The 21,172-nt window shown below is 37.4% G+C and overlaps 1 protein-coding gene and 5 pseudogenes across 3 annotated transcripts in view; 5 read left to right on the top strand and 1 right to left on the bottom strand.

Annotated features, from left to right (window-relative positions):
* The window catches only part of LOC120205881, a 12,003-nt pseudogene extending 10,384 nt beyond the window's left edge, over positions 1-1,619 (top strand).
* The window catches only part of LOC120206057, an 18,437-nt gene extending 822 nt beyond the window's left edge, over positions 1-17,615 (top strand). The window contains exons 3-4 of one of the 3 annotated variants that reach the window (XM_039205807.1): positions 177-440; positions 17,605-17,615. In XM_039205807.1, the coding sequence (XP_039061738.1) occupies positions 177-429 (253 nt within the window). In that variant the 3' untranslated portion in view covers positions 430-440; positions 17,605-17,615. Of the gene's footprint in view, positions 1-176; positions 552-17,604 lie in introns of those variants that run through there. The other 2 variants (XM_039205808.1, XM_039205806.1) reach the window with 2 other exon arrangements.
* Positions 2,666-4,227, bottom strand: LOC120205880 (annotated as a pseudogene).
* LOC120206049 lies at positions 4,667-11,810 on the top strand (annotated as a pseudogene).
* On the top strand, positions 12,560-15,300 carry LOC120206053 (annotated as a pseudogene).
* On the top strand, positions 16,568-21,172 carry LOC120206059 (annotated as a pseudogene).

Genomic DNA, 21,172 nt, shown 5'->3' with positions numbered 1-21,172 from the left:
AAGTACTCCAGAAAGAAAATACCTAAACTACGTGGAGAATTAAAATTTGCATCCGTCAGCACCCCTTGGTCCATGGTCTTTCCCCGCTTCGAGCAACCTAGTTGACAGTTGCTTTCTTCTAGTGCCCCGTGCTAGTTTCCCGATCACTTAACTGACGTGTTATGTTGATATCTCAGGGTATTCTTCTTGATCGCGGAGGTATGCTTGCTGGCAGGGTCGGTCCGGAACGCTTACCACACCAAATACAGGAATTTCTTGAACGATCCCCCGACATGTGCGACATTGAGAAAGGGTGTCTTCGGAGCAGGGGCGGCATTCATTTTCCTTACTGCCATCGTCTCAGAGTTATACTACGTTAGCTACTCGAAAGCTAGTGATGATAAGGCTAACTATGGCAGGGACACCGGAATAAGGATGGGAAATCTATAGATGAAACTACAGTCCCTTATACGGCATGTGAAGTATTATTGGTGTAGTAATTTCATTGTTGATTGATATTGATATGCTCTTTGGTGTAGATAATAACTTGGATGATTTAGAACATGCGTGATTGACTATACACATTTGTCTTAACAATGGATCATGGACTTGTGTACGTGACATGTTTTTTTATGTTTTTGCAGTTTCCCTTTTTGGAATATGCTTGTCATTATAAGTAACTTAATGTCTGAATTTGGGTTTTTCTAGATAAATGAGTTAGGTAAATTACTTCCTATGTCAATAAACTTTAGGGTTTGTCTCAATTTGACTATTTAATTTTAAAACATTTTAATTGTAACCTTTAACTCTAATTTTGATTTCAATGTAAACATTGAGTTGTGAAATCTTTAATAACATCATGATATTGTTGTTTTCTTCCTCTCGTGAACTTTAGTATATGTATCATTTTGGTCTCTATAGACAATCGTCAGTTTCTTTCACCATCATTATCGGTTAATCATAGATCATCATTAGGACAAGATCAATATCAAAATGCTCTCAATTTGCTCCTTTTTTCTGGTTTGATTTACACGAAATCTATTTAAAATCGATGAAAATTTATATAAAAATTTAACGTTGTACTATATTTCATATCTTTCGATGACATTATGATAAAACTAATTTTAAAATATATGCATACATTGATAAATATTGATATTATCTGCGCTGTCGTCACGATTTGATCTCGGAATCATCATCCCATGGTATGCTGATATCAGTAGAGGCAAGCGCAACGATTTCATCAAATTCCAGAGATTTGCCAGGTTCATGCCAGTGATAATAATAGACACTTGACCTGTCTGTGAAACAGTTCCATTTGGATCCTTCATTGGTTCTACAGTGTAATATGGATGCTTGGTGATTGAAATGAGGTCGATATTGAAGATGGAGTCCGGTCGATATCAATGGATTGTTATCTACCGGTATCAGCATCGCAAAGGGACATTGAAAATATCATGAATATATGTACAGGTATCCCAAACACCAGGAGTAGTGAAGATAGAGAAGGGGAAGAAGTTACCTCCTTGTTAATGGTAAATCTGATTTCAACATAGAATCATAAACCATGTTTTTATGTTAAGATCATAGACGATGTCCTCTCTTTAGAAAAGAAGAGGGGAAAAAATCATCGAAATTAATCTACATTTTCCATCAATGTTTAATCGGACGACGGTGGAAGGTTTTTAGTGAGTGAGAGAGAAAGGAAGGCGGGTGGTTAACTGTTGATGTTTGGAGGGTGACACGCACGTGAGACAAGTTGGGCTATCAGTATGTTATGATTCAATCCAAAGGTCGATTGCTTCAATTTAATTCAAATTAATTCAAAATCACTAATTTTTTAAATATAATCATAACTGTTTTTTAAAACTTAATTGTTTTAAAAAAATGGTTAGGACACCTAGATTCACTTCCTCATCTGAATATGAACCCTCACGTCGCCTTTTAGCTGGTGGATGTGAGTGTCGGTTTCTCCCTCCGGTGCCTGTCTACCAGCTGCCTCGAGAAGCAAATTTTCTAAGTCGGCCATGATCACCCGCACACCCTTCTACACTGTGACAGCTTGTTTCACCTCTGAAACCAATTAAAAGGTTATAGTAAAACAGTTTGAACATTCATTAAATATATGTATATGTGTGCATGCACAAGCATGCAAAGAAAATACAGTAAACCAGTTTGAATATTCTTTATACAAATATACGAAGGGAATGTCGTGACAAACCTACAATGGAATTATGAAAAGATACTGTAAATCTATTAAAACAGACAGAAAGTAAGCACTTAAACTCGATAGCAAGGTTTTTTTACACTCTATAAGCTCATACATAATAACCGGTGACCTCTTCTACAGTAAAACAATTTCAATCGGAAATACACTAACAACTAAAGAGGTCTACTTCTGTAACCTTAACTTGTTCATCCAGATATAAGCCAGATAAACTGAAAAAATAATCATATTGTTTCAAAATTTGACTACATGAACTAAAATTGATCATAATAGAATACATGAAATAAAGGGACTAAAACTAACCCTAACAGAATACATGAACTTAATGCACAACTTATGTATAGTACAAGGACTGATGATAGAGTTTGACCAATATAATATATGTTAACGCATTTTATCATATATTTCCCCCTTTTTCCACTTAGGTATAAACTGTTATATCATGCATGTTTTTTTCCCCATGTGTTTGGGCATTGCAAAAGAAACTTCAGAGTTTTAATATCAGCTGCTAGCAGTCGAACCATAATTTTCTAAACCGAAAAACAACATACATATGCACACACAAAACAATTAAAACAATATGCTAACACTGAAGTCTCCAACAGTTGAGCTTTCCTCTTAAAGAAGAGCTGAAATGAGAGAATATATATTATTACCTTCTAAAGAAGCCCTCTTCTTCTTTTGTAGTCACTGACAGTCAAGGTAATAGCATGTCTCCTCCCATCATTCTCGGGGACTCCGCATCCTACGGTTGCTTCTATACTTTGTTTCCTGGCCATGAATCCCGACGCAGCACCCTCGTGACCACCAAACTTCCAAAGTGCTTCCAATGAGATTGGAAGCTCAAAGTCATGTAGCATGTTGGATTCTGTCCCTTCATCGACGGGGGCACTTGTGTCGACCAGTTTCCCCGAGCCAGCAGCTTCTTGCAAGGAAGCTGCTGTGGCTGCCCTGCCAGCTTCTGCAGCAGCAGCACTGGCATTTCCATTGCCATTTGTACTATTTGTGTCACCATTAGTCGCTGCCGCTGCATCTCCTCCAGAAGCCTTCCCGTTATAGTAATTCCTTGATCTAGTCCACCTTCTTGAAAAGGGATCATAGCCGGCCTCCCCTGCTTTTTAAGCAGTGTTTACGGGCTTCAATCCTGATGCAATTTTGAAGTTTTCAACTCTGTTCTTTCTGTTCATCTCAGCCAACCTAATAACCTTGGCATCTTTCTCCTGCGACTGCCGGGAAGCCTCCAGTTGATGCAGTCTATTCTTAATCCTCTCAACCTCTCCCTCATCATGCTTGCTTTGTGCAATTTCCAGGTCCCTTCTCAATCGGTCCTTCTCAGCAGCAACATTCAATGGTCTAGATGAGGCTGATTTTTTCTCCTGCAACATTTGCTTTACAGCAGCTGCTGAGTAAATGAAAGTTCTGGCGTTCTGTAATGCTTCTTTCTTTTCCAACACATCTTGCATGCTTGGCATCCGGCCTCCACTTCGCTCCACCTCCCTAATCAACTGTCTAAACTCCTCTTGTGGTGGGGATTCTGAAATCATAGCCATCTGCCACCTGGCAGCAGAACTTTCATTTCCCCAAACAACATTCAAGTACTTATATGTTGTCTTGTTCTCTAATTTGTATATCCGATCAGGATCTTTGGCATCAACATTTCTGACCATGCGGAGCCTGTATATAGGGCCACTTTTCGACCTTCCGATACCAACCCTTACAAAACAACCCACAATCAACTCTTCAAAAAACGGCTCCATAAACCATTTTGCGAGTTCTGACCTTCTGATAGTAATTTCTTTAATATCATTGAATCCACGTAATCAGGCTCCATTCTCGTTGTTGATTAATCCACCTGCGGTTGCGAGGCCTGTTGAAGTTTTATAAGCCCCGTCTGTGTTTAAAATCCAGGATCCTACAGGTGATGTCAACCATTTAACCCAAAACGGGTCCCTCGTCACTCGGCTATACATAGTTGACCTTGCTATGCTTGTATCACGTGCTAACTTATGAGCATATTTCATTACACGACTAAAATATAAACTTAATGATCATTGATCAATCAAGTCAAATAAAAAAAAGGTAAAAAATGAAATTTAAACCTATCAATAAATAGATATAATTAAAGCACTAGACGGAAAGCGAATCCATAAAAACGTCAACACCAGCCATATAAAGCGCCTATCTAACAGGTTTAACCCAATCCACGATCTTCATAAATATCAATTCAAGTCCCCTAAGCTTTTGCCAATTATTCAATCACGTCCCTCCTCTGACGTCCTCCTTCCATTAGCAATAGGTGGTTTTCCAGAGCACGTCTCCGAATGCCGGTTTTAAAGGGGAAAATTTCATGTTTAACCCCCTCATCTCCGGTCCCCACCACCCCAACTGCAATGCCAATGACGCCTTCACAGTTCACATTAAAATTTATAAAATGTTTAATAATAAATATCATCATTATCATCATCATCCACTGGATCTAGGGTTTCTCAAATTCCTCATCATCTCCGAAAAGCAAACCCTACGAAAGCCATTTCTTTGTAGTAATATTTTTTTCTCGGGAAAATTTACAAAATCGGAAATCAAGAAATCAATTGAAGCGAAGAAGAAAGCAGATCTGCTACTAGGCTTTTTTTTTTCTCAAAAATTTTCCTTGAGATCAAACATCCGCCCAAAAGAGCACAGATCTATGTGAAAACAAATCTGGCCCAAAAAAATAAGGAGAACTCTAAATTTCTCCTTCGGTCCATCAACTTGATTGTTGTTTTTATTGTTATTGAACTTGCAATCTGCACAAAATTTGGTCAAATCTAAAGAGAATCGAATCGATCGAAACTTGTAAAAACTTTCTTTTGTTGATAAATTTGACGAGAAATTGAGGATCTGAAATCTGATGACGAGTATGTACAAATCGGTTGTGTATCAAGGGGAGGAAGTGTTGGGAGAGGTTGAGATTTATCCACAACAACATCTAAGAGATGAAGATGGGGGGAAATTAACGGTGATGGAAGAAGAAATGAAGGAAATCAGGGTAGGATATTTGACGCAAGGCAGTGAGAGATGTCCGCCACTTGCAGTGTTGTATACCATTACTAGTACTGGGATTTGCTTCAAAATGGAATCTTCAAAGGACAACAACTACTCTTCTTCCTCTCAGGACACGCCCCCGCTTCATCTTTTGCACTCAGAATGTATCAGAGACAACAAGGTATAGCCCACCAATTGCCCATCAACTTGAACAGAAAAAACAAGGAAAAAAAACAGTTGAACTAAAACGAAGTGGATAAACAAACAATAAGCTAAAAGAAGTTAATCTTAATTGCCCAGAAACTACTAACTTACTGGACTCTTTATTGGACAGACATTTTTTCAGGACCTCCAGTTTGAAATTTAGACGATTTTTTGCAGAGCCCAAGATACTTGCTAAAAATGAATCAACTTAGACAACTGGGATTTTTAACCGGTTCTAGCTCTTGATTTTCTGAGAATTGTATGAACTGAAAATGCATGAACTGATGAACTCTGAGGTTTTTGACAATTTTGCTCAAGATGCTGATGCCCTAATCCTTGGTGACTTGTTGAAACTTTTATAGTTAGCCCAGAAACAGGAAATTTTAACTGGTTTTTGAGGAATTATGATGTTCTGGACTATCAATTTCTTGACAATTTTATAGTGAATCCATGAATTGCATGTATCATAAAAATGTGAACTTTAAGAATTTTCTCAACTTCATTCTGCCCAGAAAGCCTGAGCTGAGCTGTTTGAAGCCTTATCCATGAATTTACTAAGATGGGTACCTTATGATGAGAGATCTCTAAATATACCTTTAGATATTTATGGCATTTGCTTTGTATTGTATCTGTTAACCTGTTATTGTTAGCAGAGTTTCAACTGCGTGGATCAACTTTGAATAATTTCTTGCAATTTCTGAGTTAAAACTTTGATGATGTTATTTTAACTTCATTTTGTTGTCAGATGATGTTTTTCCTTCTCTAATTGGATTTTTTTTTGTGTGAGAATTGATGGTGATGTTATTTGGTGCTTTCAGACTGCAGTAATGCCTATGGGAGATTGTGAGCTCCATTTGGTTGCAATGTATTCTAGGAATGGCTATAGACCCTGTTTCTGGGCTTTCAATGTTGCAAGGGGACTCTATGATTCTTGTCTTCTCATGCTAAACCTAAGATGTCTAGGAATTGTATTTGATCTGGATGAAACTCTCGTTGTTGCAAACACAATGCGCTCATTTGAGGACCGAATAGAGGCTTTGCAACGAAAGATGAACACTGAGGTTGATCCACAACGTGCTGCAGGTATGATGGCAGAGATTAAGCATTATCAAGATGATAAAGCCATATTAAAGCAATATGCAGAGAATGATCAGGTTTTTGAAAATGGGAAGGTGATTAAGATTCAGTCTGAGGTTGTTCCAGCCTTATCTGATAGTCACCAGCCTATTGTACGACCACTTATTCGATTACAAGAGAAAAACATTATTCTGACACGCATCAACCCACAGGTATAGACTTTGCCAGGTCGCATAAAGATCTTCCGCATATTGTTCAATTGTTCTTTTCTTCTTTGTTACAGTCAAATCCAGCTTTGTTCCATCCTCTAAATGATGACATGTTCAAATTTTATACGGTTAATCATTTATAGACTTATTCGCATGTTCTCTTATGGTTTAATCAATTACATATTGAATTGACATTTTTCCCCATAGATTCGTGATACTAGTGTTCTTGTGAGATTGAGACCTGCTTGGGAGGATCTGCGAAGCTACTTGACTGCAAGAGGACGTAAACGGTTTGAGGTTTATGTTTGTACAATGGCTGAAAGGGATTATGCTTTGGAAATGTGGAGGCTTCTTGATCCTGAGTCAAATTTGATCAATTCAAAAGAATTATTGGATCGAATTGTCTGTGTCAAGTCTGGTAAGCTGGTTATTGGTAAAGCTGATTTATATGCATAGCTTGCAAATTGATTTGCTTTCTGTCTAAAATGGTTCATTTCTAGGTTGTTTTGTACTAATAAATATTTGCATAATAGGTTTGAGGAAATCGTTATTCAATGTCTTTCAAGATGGAATATGCCATCCAAAAATGGCACTGGTTATTGATGATCGCTTAAAAGTTTGGGATGAGAAAGATCAACCTCGCGTGCATGTTGTTCCAGCATTTGCTCCTTATTTCGCTCCTCAAGCTGAAGTATGCATGATCAGAATTTGGTTCTCTTTATGGACAGTTGATGACAGCATACATGAGCAATATAACCATTAGTTTTCAGCATCTTTATTTTTATTTTTTTGCAACATGCACTTATTGCATCTTTCTATCTTGTAGGCAAATAATACTATTCCAGTTTTATGTGTTGCGAGAAACGTTGCTTGCAATGTTAGAGGTGGTTTTTTCAGGTAATAACACTGACTGAAAGCTCTTACGTGGCATAATCTTGTCAGCCTTATTAACTCAAGATTGAGCAATTCAATTTGTTTTATTTGTTTATGCCTTCCAAAAGTTCCATTAAATAACCCTGGGAATTGATGACAGAGAATTTGATGAAGGCCTTCTTCAAAAATTCCTGAAATTTCATATGAAGATGATATCAAAGATATTCCTTCACCTCCTGATGTAGGCAATTATTTGGTCTCTGAGGTTAGCTGTGAGACCTTTTTCCTTTTCTTTAGTTTTTCTGTTCTTGCTTGTAATGTTTACAGGTTATAAATCGTATTGGACTTTCTGGTATTGCTACGTTGCTCTTTGTTCATTACTAAATTTGCCCCGCCTCTCAGGATGACACTTCTGCTTCTACTGGAAAAAAAGATCCACTTACATTTGATGGCATGGCAGGTGCTGAGGTTGAAAAAAGACTAAAGGTAATTGACATCCTTTGGCTCTTTTGATCCATGCAACTGGGCTTATTATTATTTGTTATTGTTTTCTCCAGCCTATTTAGATTAGGTGAGGCTGCTGATTTTAGAATATTGTCACTTATGGAGGTGAATTTTTTTATCCGTGTGGATTGAATCAATAAAATATTTCGTTTTGATTTGCTTGTTTCATGCAGGAGGCAATTTCAGCAGCATCAACAGTCTCTTCATCAACCCTTAACCTAGATCCGAGGCTTGCTTCTTCCCTTCAGTTGACTATGCCTTCTTCCATTTCAGTTCCACTTCCAGCAGCTCAGACATCGATGGTATCATTTCCAAACATGCAGTTTCCTCAGGCAGCACACGTGATTAAACCAGTGGCTCCTGTTGCAGCCCCAGAACCAAGCTTGCAAAGCTCCCCGGCTAGAGAAGAAGGTGAGGTTCCAGAATCAGAATTGGATCCCGATACAAGGAGGAGGCTTCTGATATTGCAACATGGGCAAGATACTAGAGATGCAACACCACCTGAAACTGCATTTCCCCTGTGAGACCTGCAATGCAAGTTTCAGTTTCACATGCTCAATCACGTGGAGGTTGGTTTTCTGCTGATGAGGAGATGATCCCACGGAAACTGAACCGAGCAGGCTCCAGAGATTTTCCTTTAGATTCTGATCGAATGCATATTGAGAAGCATCGGCTCCCTTCCTTTTTCCCTAAGGATGAGAGTTCTATTCCATCAGATAGACTTCGCGAAAATCAGAGATTATCAAAAGAGGTAATTGGTTCTTTGTGGTGGAAGGTTAAAGTTATCTCTTGTTGCTGAAACATGTTTCATAGTTATCTAAGAGTGTAATTCATTTGCAGGCACTTCATAGAGATGCAGGGTCAAACCATATACCGTCTAGTTATCATTCATTTTCAGGTAAGCCGAAACAAGTAATACCACCTTGAAATGAATGTAAACTTGCTTGTTATTATTTGTACTCTGAGGTATCATCTTACTTAAAATTCCAGACACAAGTACTTCTTGTGATATCTAAGTTTTTGAGCAGGATGACATGTTTCTATATTCTTCTTCTTCTTCTTCCAAGTTGAATGATCATTGGCTGCTATGTCTATGCATTATATTTTTTGTCTGATTTGGTTTACTGTTCTAAATTTTGAAGGTTTGGAGATGACCCTTGGTCGATCATCTTCTACTCACAAGGATCTTGACTTTGAATCTGGACGAACTGTTCCAACTGGAGAAACTCCGGCAGGAGTTTTACAAGATATTGCAATGAAGTGTGGAGCCAAGGTAATTTGGAAGTAATTTCTACCATGAGTTAGCTCATAATGTTATGTTTCAAATATCATATTGTTTCACTATATGTCTACTGCTTCTAAATTTTGTTTCTCAAACTTGTAGGTGGAATTTAGACCAGCTTTGGTTTCTAGCATGGGCCTGCAATTCTCCGTTGAGGTTTATATACACTTTGATTTAAGAATCAGTTTTTTACTTTCTCATTTTATGAGCTTATGGCCTTTTTGTTCACGATTAATCTCTTTTTAAATATATTTCCAGGTTTGATTTCATTTGTTATTTCAAAATTTGATAGACATACCCTTTGGCTCATCTTCTATCTTGCCTGTGGTAGGCTTGGTTTGCTGGGGAGAAAGTTGGTGAAGGAACTGGGAGTACAAGAAGAGTAGCTCAACGTCAGGCTGCAGAGGATTCTATAAAAGGCTTAGCTAGTATATCTCTTCCTGTTTTAGTCTTATCTACAAGTATGTACTGAATTTTACGGGTTCAGATCACCTCTATTGCTTTTTAGGCTTGTAATAATCAATGCACAAGAGCGAAAAACCTAAAAGCAATCTTACAACTCAATCTCTGCTTTGCTGAACCTTTTTGATATAAACTGACACAGAGGATAGACAGTGAAAGACAACTACTTCAATGATTAGTATATTTTCCAGCAATAAGAGAGCTACTTTTAACTTTTTTTTGACCTTTTATTATGCGTTTAGTTAATGTTATATATGTAGTAATAATCTACAAAGAAAATTGTTCGATGGCTCAGCTTCGCCTAGCTGAATAAAACATCTCTGCCACAGAACTCTTGTCACTAGATTGTCTGTTTTCGAGGCTTGTGATTAAACCCGTGCTGAGCTGGTTTTGTTTCTGTTTAATCTCAGAGGAAAGGATTTGTGGCATGTTTCTTTTTTGCTGTCCATATTCAGGCTCTCTTCTTATATTGTTCTTTTGGACTGATTCTGATTCTCCAATGATGTACTTACAGATACATATTTGTCACGTATTAAGCCTGATACTGGGTCTGCACAAGGGGACAACGGTTTTCTTGGTAATGTGAATTTGTATGGGAACCAGCCATTGTCTAAAGAGGAATCTATGTCATTTTCAACGGCACCAGAACCATCTAGGCTTTTTGATCCGAGGCTGGAAGGCTCCAGGAAATCTATGGGTTCGGTCACTGCACTTAAAGAATTAGTAAGATCTCAGGATCTTGTTAGTTTAGTCTTCAAAATTTGTGACTACTTGCAGTAATGTAGTCTTTAGGTTGGACTGATAATATATGGTTTGTCTACAGTGCATGATGGAGGGCCTTGGAGTAACTTTTCAAGCACAGTCTCCATCTGCATCAAATACTTTGCAGAAAGATGAAGTATATGCACAGGTTCATACTTGACAAATCGGTTATTCTTTAAGGGTCTATCCAAGAACGGTTCATTTCGTTGAATTCATTGGGGATTCCTATTCATATAAATTACTTAGTGGGGCAGTAAATGACACATGAAACCAAATTTCAGATGTAGAAGCAATTATGGTTTTTTAATAATATTTACTCTTCATCATGATTTCAACAGTTTGTGTATTCTGGTTTATGGTTTAGGTTGAAGTAGATGGGCAGGTTTTAGGGAAAGGTATCGGGTTCACATGGGAAGAGGCTAAGATGCAGGTATACCGTTGTTCTATCTACATTCAAAATTTTCTTATTTGACAATATTTTATGCGGTAAAATACTTTTTTCCTGACGGGGATCGTTTATCCACCCTTAGGCAGCTGAAAAGGCCCTTGGAGGTCTAAGATCAATGTTCGGCAGTCAGTTTACTCAGAAACGTCAGGGTTCTCCAAGGTATGCGATCTTGATGGAAAAAAGCGTCGTTGCTTCATTTACGTTTTTCTTATTTGCTGTATCATTTTGTTATACTGGACAAGGTCATTGCAAGATATGCAAAGTAAACGCTTAAAGCCAGAATTTTCACGAGGTCTACAGCGAATGCCTTCTTCCGGTAGATATGACAAGAATGCTCCTCCGGTTCCTTGAAGACCGAAGCCCTTTCAGTAGATTTTCTTCTTCTCATTTTATAGTGTAGCAGTTGTTGTGACATTTGTACAGTATGCAATATAGACAATGGGTGACGGCCATTGAGACCTGCAACCCAAAGGCCAAAGTTGACTGTTAACTTCGAGTGTTCCTTGCTCGACATGTCTGAAGCCCCAACAGATGAGATCTCATGACATGAATCATCCAGAAGTGACCGAAGGTGTCTGTATTCACCGTGTTATCCTTCCCAGGGATGGACATTCGTTCCGTTCGGACGAGGTGGCAAAGCGAGATGCCAAATTCATGGTGAAACTCGGTGGAATCATAGCCGCTAATTTTTTCTCCTTAACCGTAGAGTCAAGAGCCCCCAACTAACTGGTTTGCTTGCTATATATACCCGTGAGCACGTGAGAAAAATACTCTCGGAAACCATAGTTTGAAATTGATGAAATTCGCTTAGTTCACTGAGTTCATGTACTTCAACTTTGATAATTCATCACGAGTTTGCCTTTTCTCATGTGTCAGCTGCTTCATCTAGTGATGCTGGTTTTGCATTTTTTTAAAATTAGAAGATAAATGAAGAAAATTTAAACCTTTGTATTTCGGTATCTTCCCCTCCACTAAGGTTGTAACTCTCAATTAATGAATTTTATAATAAATCTCGTAACAATCTAAATCTATCTATTTACAGATTCTACTCCTAATCCGTTGTTAATTACTGATACCATTTAATTAAAAGGATGCTAAATACATAAAAGAACTCCCAATTCTCATTACAGGAAATATCTCAAAAAAAATTCTCTCTATATTCAGACTATCAAATTTAAACTCAAAATTGATCTTATCTTCAATAATTATGAATTATAATCTTCTGTTAAAATTTTGATTAGTTTGAAATTTCACTAACCGCTCTTTTAATAATGTTCATTTTAAATAAAAATTTTGATAATGATAAGTGGGGACCAGCTTAGCACTAACTAGTAAATTAGGCATGAAGTAAACTTTATTCCCGAAGTGAAAACGGGAGTCCACCAAAGATACCGTAAACGGCGTCGTTTAGCTGTCTTTCAACTTAAAGGATTAACAAGTAATTTCGTCTATTTCCTTTTTCTTGCCAAAATCAAGAAAAACCAAAATAAAAGTTTAAAAAAATTCTAAGCTAAGAAAATTCCATTTCGATTCGTTTTCTCTAACATTCTTTACAGAGATTCAGAGAAAGATGGCTTCCTTTGATGCGTACGGAATGGAAGGAGAAGAGGTTCATGCGGCAGCAGATGCTGCACCAAATAACCATCCTTTCGAAGTTGACGACGAGAGCTACTCCAATTACGGATCTTACTCGAACTTTACCAACAACCAGCAGTTTTCGGCAGAAGGAGGTGACGTGGCGGTGAATCATTTGGCTTCTTCTCCTGAGATCTTTGACTTCGGATCCTCCGATCCGTCCCCTGCTTACGCGCAATCTCCTTTCGGAACTACGATTCATGTGAAAACGGAAACGGAGTCGGAATGAATGGGTTTGGTGGTGGAGACGATGACGTTTTCGCTTCTGATGGTCCTGTGCTTCCTCCTCCTACTGAGATGGCACCTGAGGAAGGATTCCTTCTTCGCGAGTGGAGGCGGTTAGTAGTTGTATTTTATTTAGTTGTTATTGAATCGCTTGATTTGTTGACCTTTTTTGTGTGGATTTGATATGTTCTTTTGGTTTAGTAATCATTCTCAGATTAAATCTGCAATGCTTTAAGTCGGCCACGAATTGATGATGCATTGATTGAGCTAAGATTAACTTTAAATCAAATTCGTTAATGATCATTTCGTCTTTTTAAATCGGTTATTTTAACTTAGCAATCCTTCTCAGCTTAGATCTGCAATGATTTTCTAACGGCTGCGAATTGCTGTTGCATTGATTTGATTAAGTTTAACTTTAATTCAAATTTGTTAATATTCATTTCTGGTTTCTTGATCTGCCGTGGTCTAACCATGGCGGTAATCAGCTTGTTTTTGCAGTTTCGTTTATGTTCATTATGAAGTTCAAATTTTTTGTGCTCTCTTGTTATTAATTGAAGTTCTTGTTCAATTTATATTTGTCTTGGTTGATGCTTCGCTTTGTTATAATATCTAAGAGTTAGTTAGCTGTGAGACACAAATTACATTTCACAGTGATAATAATGAGGATGATAAACATTCAATAATTACCTTGTTTATTGTAGATTCTAGGAATATTCTGGTATCTATGAAAGCATATAATGTTTGAAATGCTTTGCTTTGAATCTCTTATGACTTCGATTTCTGTGACATTCCACATTTTTAACTCAACATTTGCAGTTATTGTTTCTAGATCTGATTGTGAAATTTTCTAAGTGTTCTATATTTTATTCATTTATGGCGGGGTCCTTTCTTAGCTTGGGAATGATAGTTTAATGACATTTCTGAACTTTTCACTTCTTTTTTTCGATTTTGGTAGAGTTTGTCTTCAGAAGATCCGTGAACTATCATGTTCCACTGCCCTATATCAGAGATGATCTTGATTCTTCTTTGGCTGTTTTTACTATATTTGTTGGTTTAGCTGAAATAAGTTTCTAATTACTATAGTATGACTTCTACTAGTACTATTTTTTTCTGCGTTACCTTGTGTTTTTTTATACTAGTCTGGTCTTGTCTGGCCAGAACAGTGTCTATAATCCAGTATGGTCTGGCCTAAGCCAATTTATCATTCATTTAATAAAACTATAAAAGGTTCAAAATATGGAAACAGATTCAGGTCCGATCCTTGTGGCAAGTAAAAACTAAAATTTCCGAATCCAGCCTAACCCATTATTACCTCTAAAACGTTGTATATGGGAAACCTTGCTGTTCTTTTCCCCTTCTACATATAAATCCCATTACCCTTTACTAGCCGAAAGTTCTAATCTGTTGATTGTCGTTTCGTCATTGCCGTCAAAATGCCCTTGTGCTTGAAGAGAAGGAGAAGAAGGAAAAGGAGTAGCGGAACCAGATTATTGAAGAAGCTGAGGAGTATAAGCGAGCATTCTATGAGAAGCTGGAGAAAACCACAGAGACCAACAAGACTAATAACAGAGAAAGGGAGAAGGTAATATTTTGAACAAAATGTCTTTTCGTTCCCGTTAGATATGCCAGTTGTATCTCATTGCTCGGTTTTTTTCTGCAGCTGTACTTGGCTAACCAAGAGAAGTTCCATAAGACTCTGGACAAACAGTACTGGACCGTGATAGCAGAACTCATTCCTCGTGAGGTCCCTAATATTGAGAAAAGAGGAAAGATGGACTCAGACAACAAGGCATCAGTTACTGTTGTTCAGGGACAGAAGCCAGGAAAACCAACCGATCTTTGGAGACTGCGGCACATTCTTGTGAAGCTGAAGCATTCGCTCCCGCCTCACATGATTCCACCCCCAGCCGCACCAGCAAAGGATGCTAAGGATGGGAAAGATGGGAAAAAGGCAAACAATGCTGCATCAAATGGAACTGCGTCTGCTGAAAAAGGAGCACCCATTTCATCTGCAAAAGATGCCACTGCTGCTGCTGCTGCTGCTGCTGCTGCTGCTGCCGCAAATACTTCCTCTCCCGAACAAGATGATACTGCTGCTCCTGTTGCGGCTGCAGACGAAACTGTCACGAAGCAGCACCAACAGCCTAATTGCTTGTAGCACATTTACCATGGTTGTTTTCTTAGCCCCATTCTTTTTTTGTTTTCCTCAAGTTTTCGGTTTCTTGTTGCATTTCATATTACCATATTTCCCTTGGAAGGATTCCGTACCATTAATTAAACTCAACCCTTTTCTTCAGTAGTTCTTTTTGGACATTTCATGAGATTGGATTTCCTGACTGAATTGACTGTGTGAACTTATATTGCTTGTGCAAAGTTCCTGAATTGTTTATAATTTGCGTTTTATTATTTTCAATTCATACAAAAATTGCTTGAGACACCTAACGGTTGGGATATTTGATAAATTGATAAATTTAGCGAGCGTTTTGTAACTTTTAAAAGTTCAGTAACCCGAAGTGTAGTTTACCCAAAGAATAATGTGAAATTCTGGTCTTTCGCTTTACAGCTCTACATTCATAGAGTGTATCAACAATCATTGAGGTTGCGTTACAAGTACAATCCTCAAGAAGGGAGAGTCTATTACACCTATTGCATATTCTAACTACCATTCACCCCCTAGCAAACAAAGTTCTAGTTGCCGAATGTTAAAGAAAGTAATAAACCGAAAATCATTTTATAAACACATTCATTAGTATTTCTTTGTACAAAGCGAGGTTGTAGAGCTCGCCGAAAGAAAAAGCAAAAAGAAAAGAGTAGAAGTTGACATAGTCTATGAAGAAAATGACAATCCCCAATGAGCCTGACAGCAGGTGTTCCAGGAAAAGTTCCTGTATTAATGCTTATTGACATAAATGAAGAGGGGCCGCTTATGGGGTTCGGAGTTGAAGTGGACACTCCATCAGTTAAGCCACTAATCTTAGCATTAGCACCATGTTCCCAAGCTTGCACTGTGTGCTTCCAGTCGAACTTGTGGTGCCACTTTGACCAGCTGTACAAACATGGGGTGGCTTAGGCATATAAATACTATGCATCTGTGTGCTTCCAGTACCTGCAGTAACAGCATGACTTGCCAATGTGCGACAGAAACTTGCATAACACCGCGGATGCGTAATAGAATGTGAAGCCAGATCCAGAACAGCATCAACAATAAGTATAAGCTAACTTGGCCCTGCCAAAAGAAAATGCTAGTGGTAGAGAAGATTAGAGTATTTAGATATGCCGAGATTTGAACTGTTTATGTAGGGAACAATCACTAGTCTGAAAACATGATCAGAGACCAACATTTACCCTTATGATGCACTATGAAAAAGATGTTAATCTTGTAAATGAAACAAAGGGGATAAAGAGCAATATCAAAAGAATGGACAGCAGGTACTGTCTATGTTAGTATGGTTTTGTCAAAAAAAAAATAACAATAATAGTTGAGTGACCAAAACATAAATACTGGAATATGTGAGATACTAAATAGGTAATTTATCAATTAAAGAAAAAGGACTAAATTTGTAAGTTGAACTTATATCAGAATTTGACTGTGAACAACAGATGGAGATTAAACGACGACAGTTAGAAAAACCCCGGGAACTTTGCTAACAGAAATTAGAGATACCGCGAGATTTCGTTACATTTTTCTTTCTTTTTCCCCTTTCACAGTCTCTCAAGCCTAAAACACTCAGAAAATTCCGGTAAGCCATGAGCTCGACGCCGCAAGGAACTCACTCGCTGGCGTTTAGGGTAATGCGGCTTTGCAACCCCTCGTTCCACGTGGAACCACCGTTCCTTCTCGACCCTGCCGATCTCTTCGTCGGCGAGGACATTTTCGACGATCCACTCGTCGCCTCTAACCTCTCCCCTTTGTTATCTACCCACCTCAGTAAGTCCACCGACTCCACCGATATGTCCTTCGCCGATAGATACTTCCTCCACCACCCTTCCGATGCTATGGGCTTCTCCGGCCTCCTCCTTCTCCCCCAATCCTTCGGGTCTAACTATACATTCTTCAATCTTTTCTTATTTTTCGGTTAATTGCACTAGAAATCCCCGTACTATGATCAAATTTTGCATTGGTCTAAATTTTAAAACCTTTTAATTAACACCTAACTCTAAAATACTGTTCCAGTGAAGTTTTTTTTTTCCTTTTTCAATTCCCAACTTTTTAAACACATTATATTCAAGCTGACATTTAGCACTAAGGTTGACGGCTGAAAAACTTGACTGGAACAATAGAATTTAATTGGAATTTCTTAGGGTTTAGGACTAATTTGAAAATTGAGACCCTTGTGCAATTTAATTGTAGAGCGATTTACTTGGGAGAGACATTCTGCAGCTATATTAGCATCAATAACAGCTCAAATTTTGAAGTTAGGGAAGTTATTATTAAGGTCAGTCAGTTTCATTTTGTTTCCTTTTTTCATGACTTTACTGCAATTTGTAGTTATGACAATGGTTTACATATTACATTGATAATGTGCTTGAGACAGAAGAAATTTTTAATATCAATTGACATTTTCGTTAGTAGTGTTTTTTTTTCTGCCTCTGTAATTTAATTTGACTAGGCATTTGTGTTACTAGCTTTGTAAATTGAAAACTGCCAGATCATGTGCTTGTTTTCAAGCTTGGTTTAAGTATCTAAGTTCAGTAATATTCTTTTTACTTATAGTCATCTCTGTTAAGTGTCTCAATGAAGTTTGGCTTGCAAGCTCATACACACTGTTATCTCAAAATAAGTGTTTAATTCGATACAAAGGATCAAGAAATATTTGGTTTATTCTAGGCAGAAATTCAAACAGAGAGGGAGAGAATCCTCCTCTTGGATACATCAAAATCACCTGTTGGATCGATACGTGCAGGCGGGCATTATGATTTCATTGTGGAACATGATGTCAAGGAACTTGGAGCATATACGTATGTAGCACAGAACTGATTTTACTATCTCCTATGATTTATTTCATTAATTATTTTTCTCTAACACTACCATGATTTTTTGCATGACAAAATTTAGAATGGTTTGCACCGCACTGTACAATGATGGTAGTGAACGGAAATACCTTCCACAGTTTTTCAAGTTTGTTGTTGCGAATCCATTATCAGTTAGGACAAAGGTACTATGCCTTTAGAAAGAAATGAAATAAATATAATGTATATGCTGCCACGGGCTAGCTCCAAAGGCATCCATTGCTTCTACTTCTTCTTTGAAACCATTTCTTGGTTTCTTATAGTTTTCCCTTCAAAATAGTAATGTTTCCTGCCTCTGCTGTGCAGGTCCGCACTGTCAAGGTAGGTTGAGATTAATTTGGGTTCTTTAATGTAAGTGAATAAAGCCTAGATATTCATGCTGCTTCAATTATGTTCTTTTTTGTGCAAACTATAGAAATAAAAAAGTAAATGGCTTGGTGTTTATTGCTTTGTGATTTTATTAATCATGTTGATATCAAACAAATTCCTAAAGGTAAAAGTTTGAGAGCCTCGTTATTTTATCCCTCCTTAACTGGGCATTGTGAGAGGAAATGGCAAGGGCTACAAAATTTTCTTTCAGTTTTCTTTTTTGTTGTTGTTTCTCATTGTATTATTAAAATTAAAGTCGGTCTTCAAATGTGCATACTTACATTGCAACTTGCAAATCAGTTTCTGCAACGTATAAAGCTAATATCTCATGATTGGAGTGTCCCGTTTGGTTTTATAGTTGTTTGTGTATGTCAAATGCAGCAAATACTAGCACCATTGTCTTTACATTTGTTTCCATCTGCGTCATTAGTTGTAAAACTTGTGAGTCAACTGGGGATTTCATCCTTCTGTAATAGCTGTTTCCATCTCAGGAAACTACCTTTTTAGAAGCTTGCATAGAGAATCATACAAAATCAAACCTTTTTGTGGACCAAGTTGAGTTTGAACCAACTCCTCATTGGAGTGCTACAATACTAAAAGCTGACAGACTCCTCCATCCTGCAGATAACTCTTCAGCTGGGTCAGTAGTAGACATCGCTTGAAGTTCTAATTTCTTTTCTCTTTGGTTCTTTTAACCAAAACTATTGTAATCATTTCTTCTTTGTTAATAATCACTTACTGGCAGAGAGATAGTTAAGCCACCTATTCTTGTCAGATCTGGTGGGGGTATTCACAATTACATTTATCAAATTAAATTTTCGTCATCTGTTACTGAACAAGTGAAGGCAAAGAGGAGTAATATCCTTGGTAAACTTCAGATAACATGGCGCACAAATTTGGGTGAACCTGGCCGCTTGCAAACACAACAAATTCTTGGCACTGTATGTTAAGCACTCTTATTATTTTAGAAGAGTGGCTTTCATATCCCCTATTCTGAAGTCTTTACCGCACTAAAGAATTTTTTTTATTATGGCTTAAAATGAAAAAAAAAAGGGAAAAATACTATTGAATTCTCTATGTTATGCTTATTGAGAGTTTGAGATATGCATAAATTTCAATACCAAAAAATAGAGATTTATCAAATCATACTGATATGCTTTTCTCCTTTTCAGCCCGTGAGCTGCCAAGAGATTGAGTTGCAAGTTCTGGAGATTCCATCTTTAATCAATTTGGATAGGCCCTTCTCTGTATGTTTACATTTTGGAAAAGCCATTTTTTTCTAGAAATTCTTTTCACCCTAATGACAGAACCTAAGGTCTGTCCAGGCCTTACAGTATCTCCCTTTGCTTTTTAGTCTTTAGCTTCATCCTTAAGGAATTTTTAATCGACTTTTTATTGACTTAATCTATGTTTTGCAGGTACATTTGAAGCTTACAAACCATAAAGAGAGAGAGATGGGCCCATTTGAGGTCTGGTTATCACAAATAGTGCACATGAAGAGAAGTTTGTTATGATTAACGGGCTTCAGACTATGGTAATTGATTTAATTGACTTCCAACACTAATTTAGCTTATTTTGTCTTAAACTATTGTAATATTTTTTTTCATACATTTTGTGAAGGCATATATACCTAGGGCTTTCCTTTATTGGTAGAGATAGAGGGGATAAATGACTTTTCGTCTTTAAAATATTCTCTTAGAACTTCTTGATCAGGAGAGATTTGTGGACTGTGGTAGGTGGTGGCTAAAGTGATATGTCACACCACATAACATGCATACATGAATGATATGGTAGGAATTCATCTGAACTTGCCTTCTTAGAGCTTCATGAAGAGATGTGGTTGGTGGCATCTAAAGTAATCTGGTCAGTCCGAATGAGATGTATGTATGAACAGTCGAAATTTCTGTCCATGTAATTTGATTGTGAGGACTGAGGATCACTTACATTTTTGTCCAATCAATACTCAAAATAACCGGATAGTGTGTCTTTTCTTAAATATTACAGTTGAAAGTTATTTTTCCATCATTTTCTGTTGTTTCTATTAGGTACTATATACACGTTTGATTTAGTTACATCATGTGTTGTGCATGACTCAAATTGTCTTCTGGTAAGACTATCAGCAATTAACATTAATAAACATTTATAACAATGTTTTATACTTTCCTTTCGTATTGTAACATATTAAAGTTATGATTTGCTTCTTTCAAAAAAAAAAGTTATGATTTGCTGCAATACTTAAATACAAATTTGACACTTTTGTACAGGCAGTACCACAGGTGGAGGCATTCGGTTCCACTGATTTCTATCTGGTATGAAGAAAATTTACATGCAAATCATTTACTACCACTCTTGCTGCTACTTGATCTGCAACTTTCTTGTACATAAGCTGTTTTTCTAATTTCATTTTGCTACGATCATAACGTACGGGTTCTACTTTACATGAGCAGAACCTAATCGCAACGAAACTCGGAGTCCAGAGAATTAGTGGCATTGTGGTGTTTGATACAATAGAGAAGAAGACTTTCGACCCTTTGGCAGATGTGGAGGTTGGTATATCATACTCGCAGGCTTATACGTTTTCTTGTAATCTCAAATTAGTAAAATCAGTTCAGTTCTAATGTACCTTTCGATTGTGATTGCAGATCTTTGTGGAGTCGGATTGAGTTATCATCGAGTTCTCATTTGTTAGGGCTAGATGAAAGTTTGAATCATCTCTCGACTTGACGAAAGATGCTTTGATGCATGGAATGAGAGTAACAGTGAAGCAAAAAAGCAAGATAGTTCATTACTACTCTTGCTTGCCGATGGTCAGTTGCAAGGGCGTATTTTTGCCATCTTTTTCATCTCTTGCGGATGATCCAGATCTGTGTCATTTATTAGAT

This window comes from Hibiscus syriacus, unplaced genomic scaffold, assembly GCF_006381635.1.
Source record: "Hibiscus syriacus cultivar Baekdansim isolate YM2019G1 unplaced genomic scaffold, ASM638163v2 tig00013285_pilon, whole genome shotgun sequence".
In the NCBI taxonomy this organism is placed as follows: domain Eukaryota; kingdom Viridiplantae; phylum Streptophyta; class Magnoliopsida; order Malvales; family Malvaceae; genus Hibiscus; species Hibiscus syriacus.
Note: the sequence above shows the minus strand (reverse complement) of the source record. Positions and strands in the feature narration are given on the sequence as shown.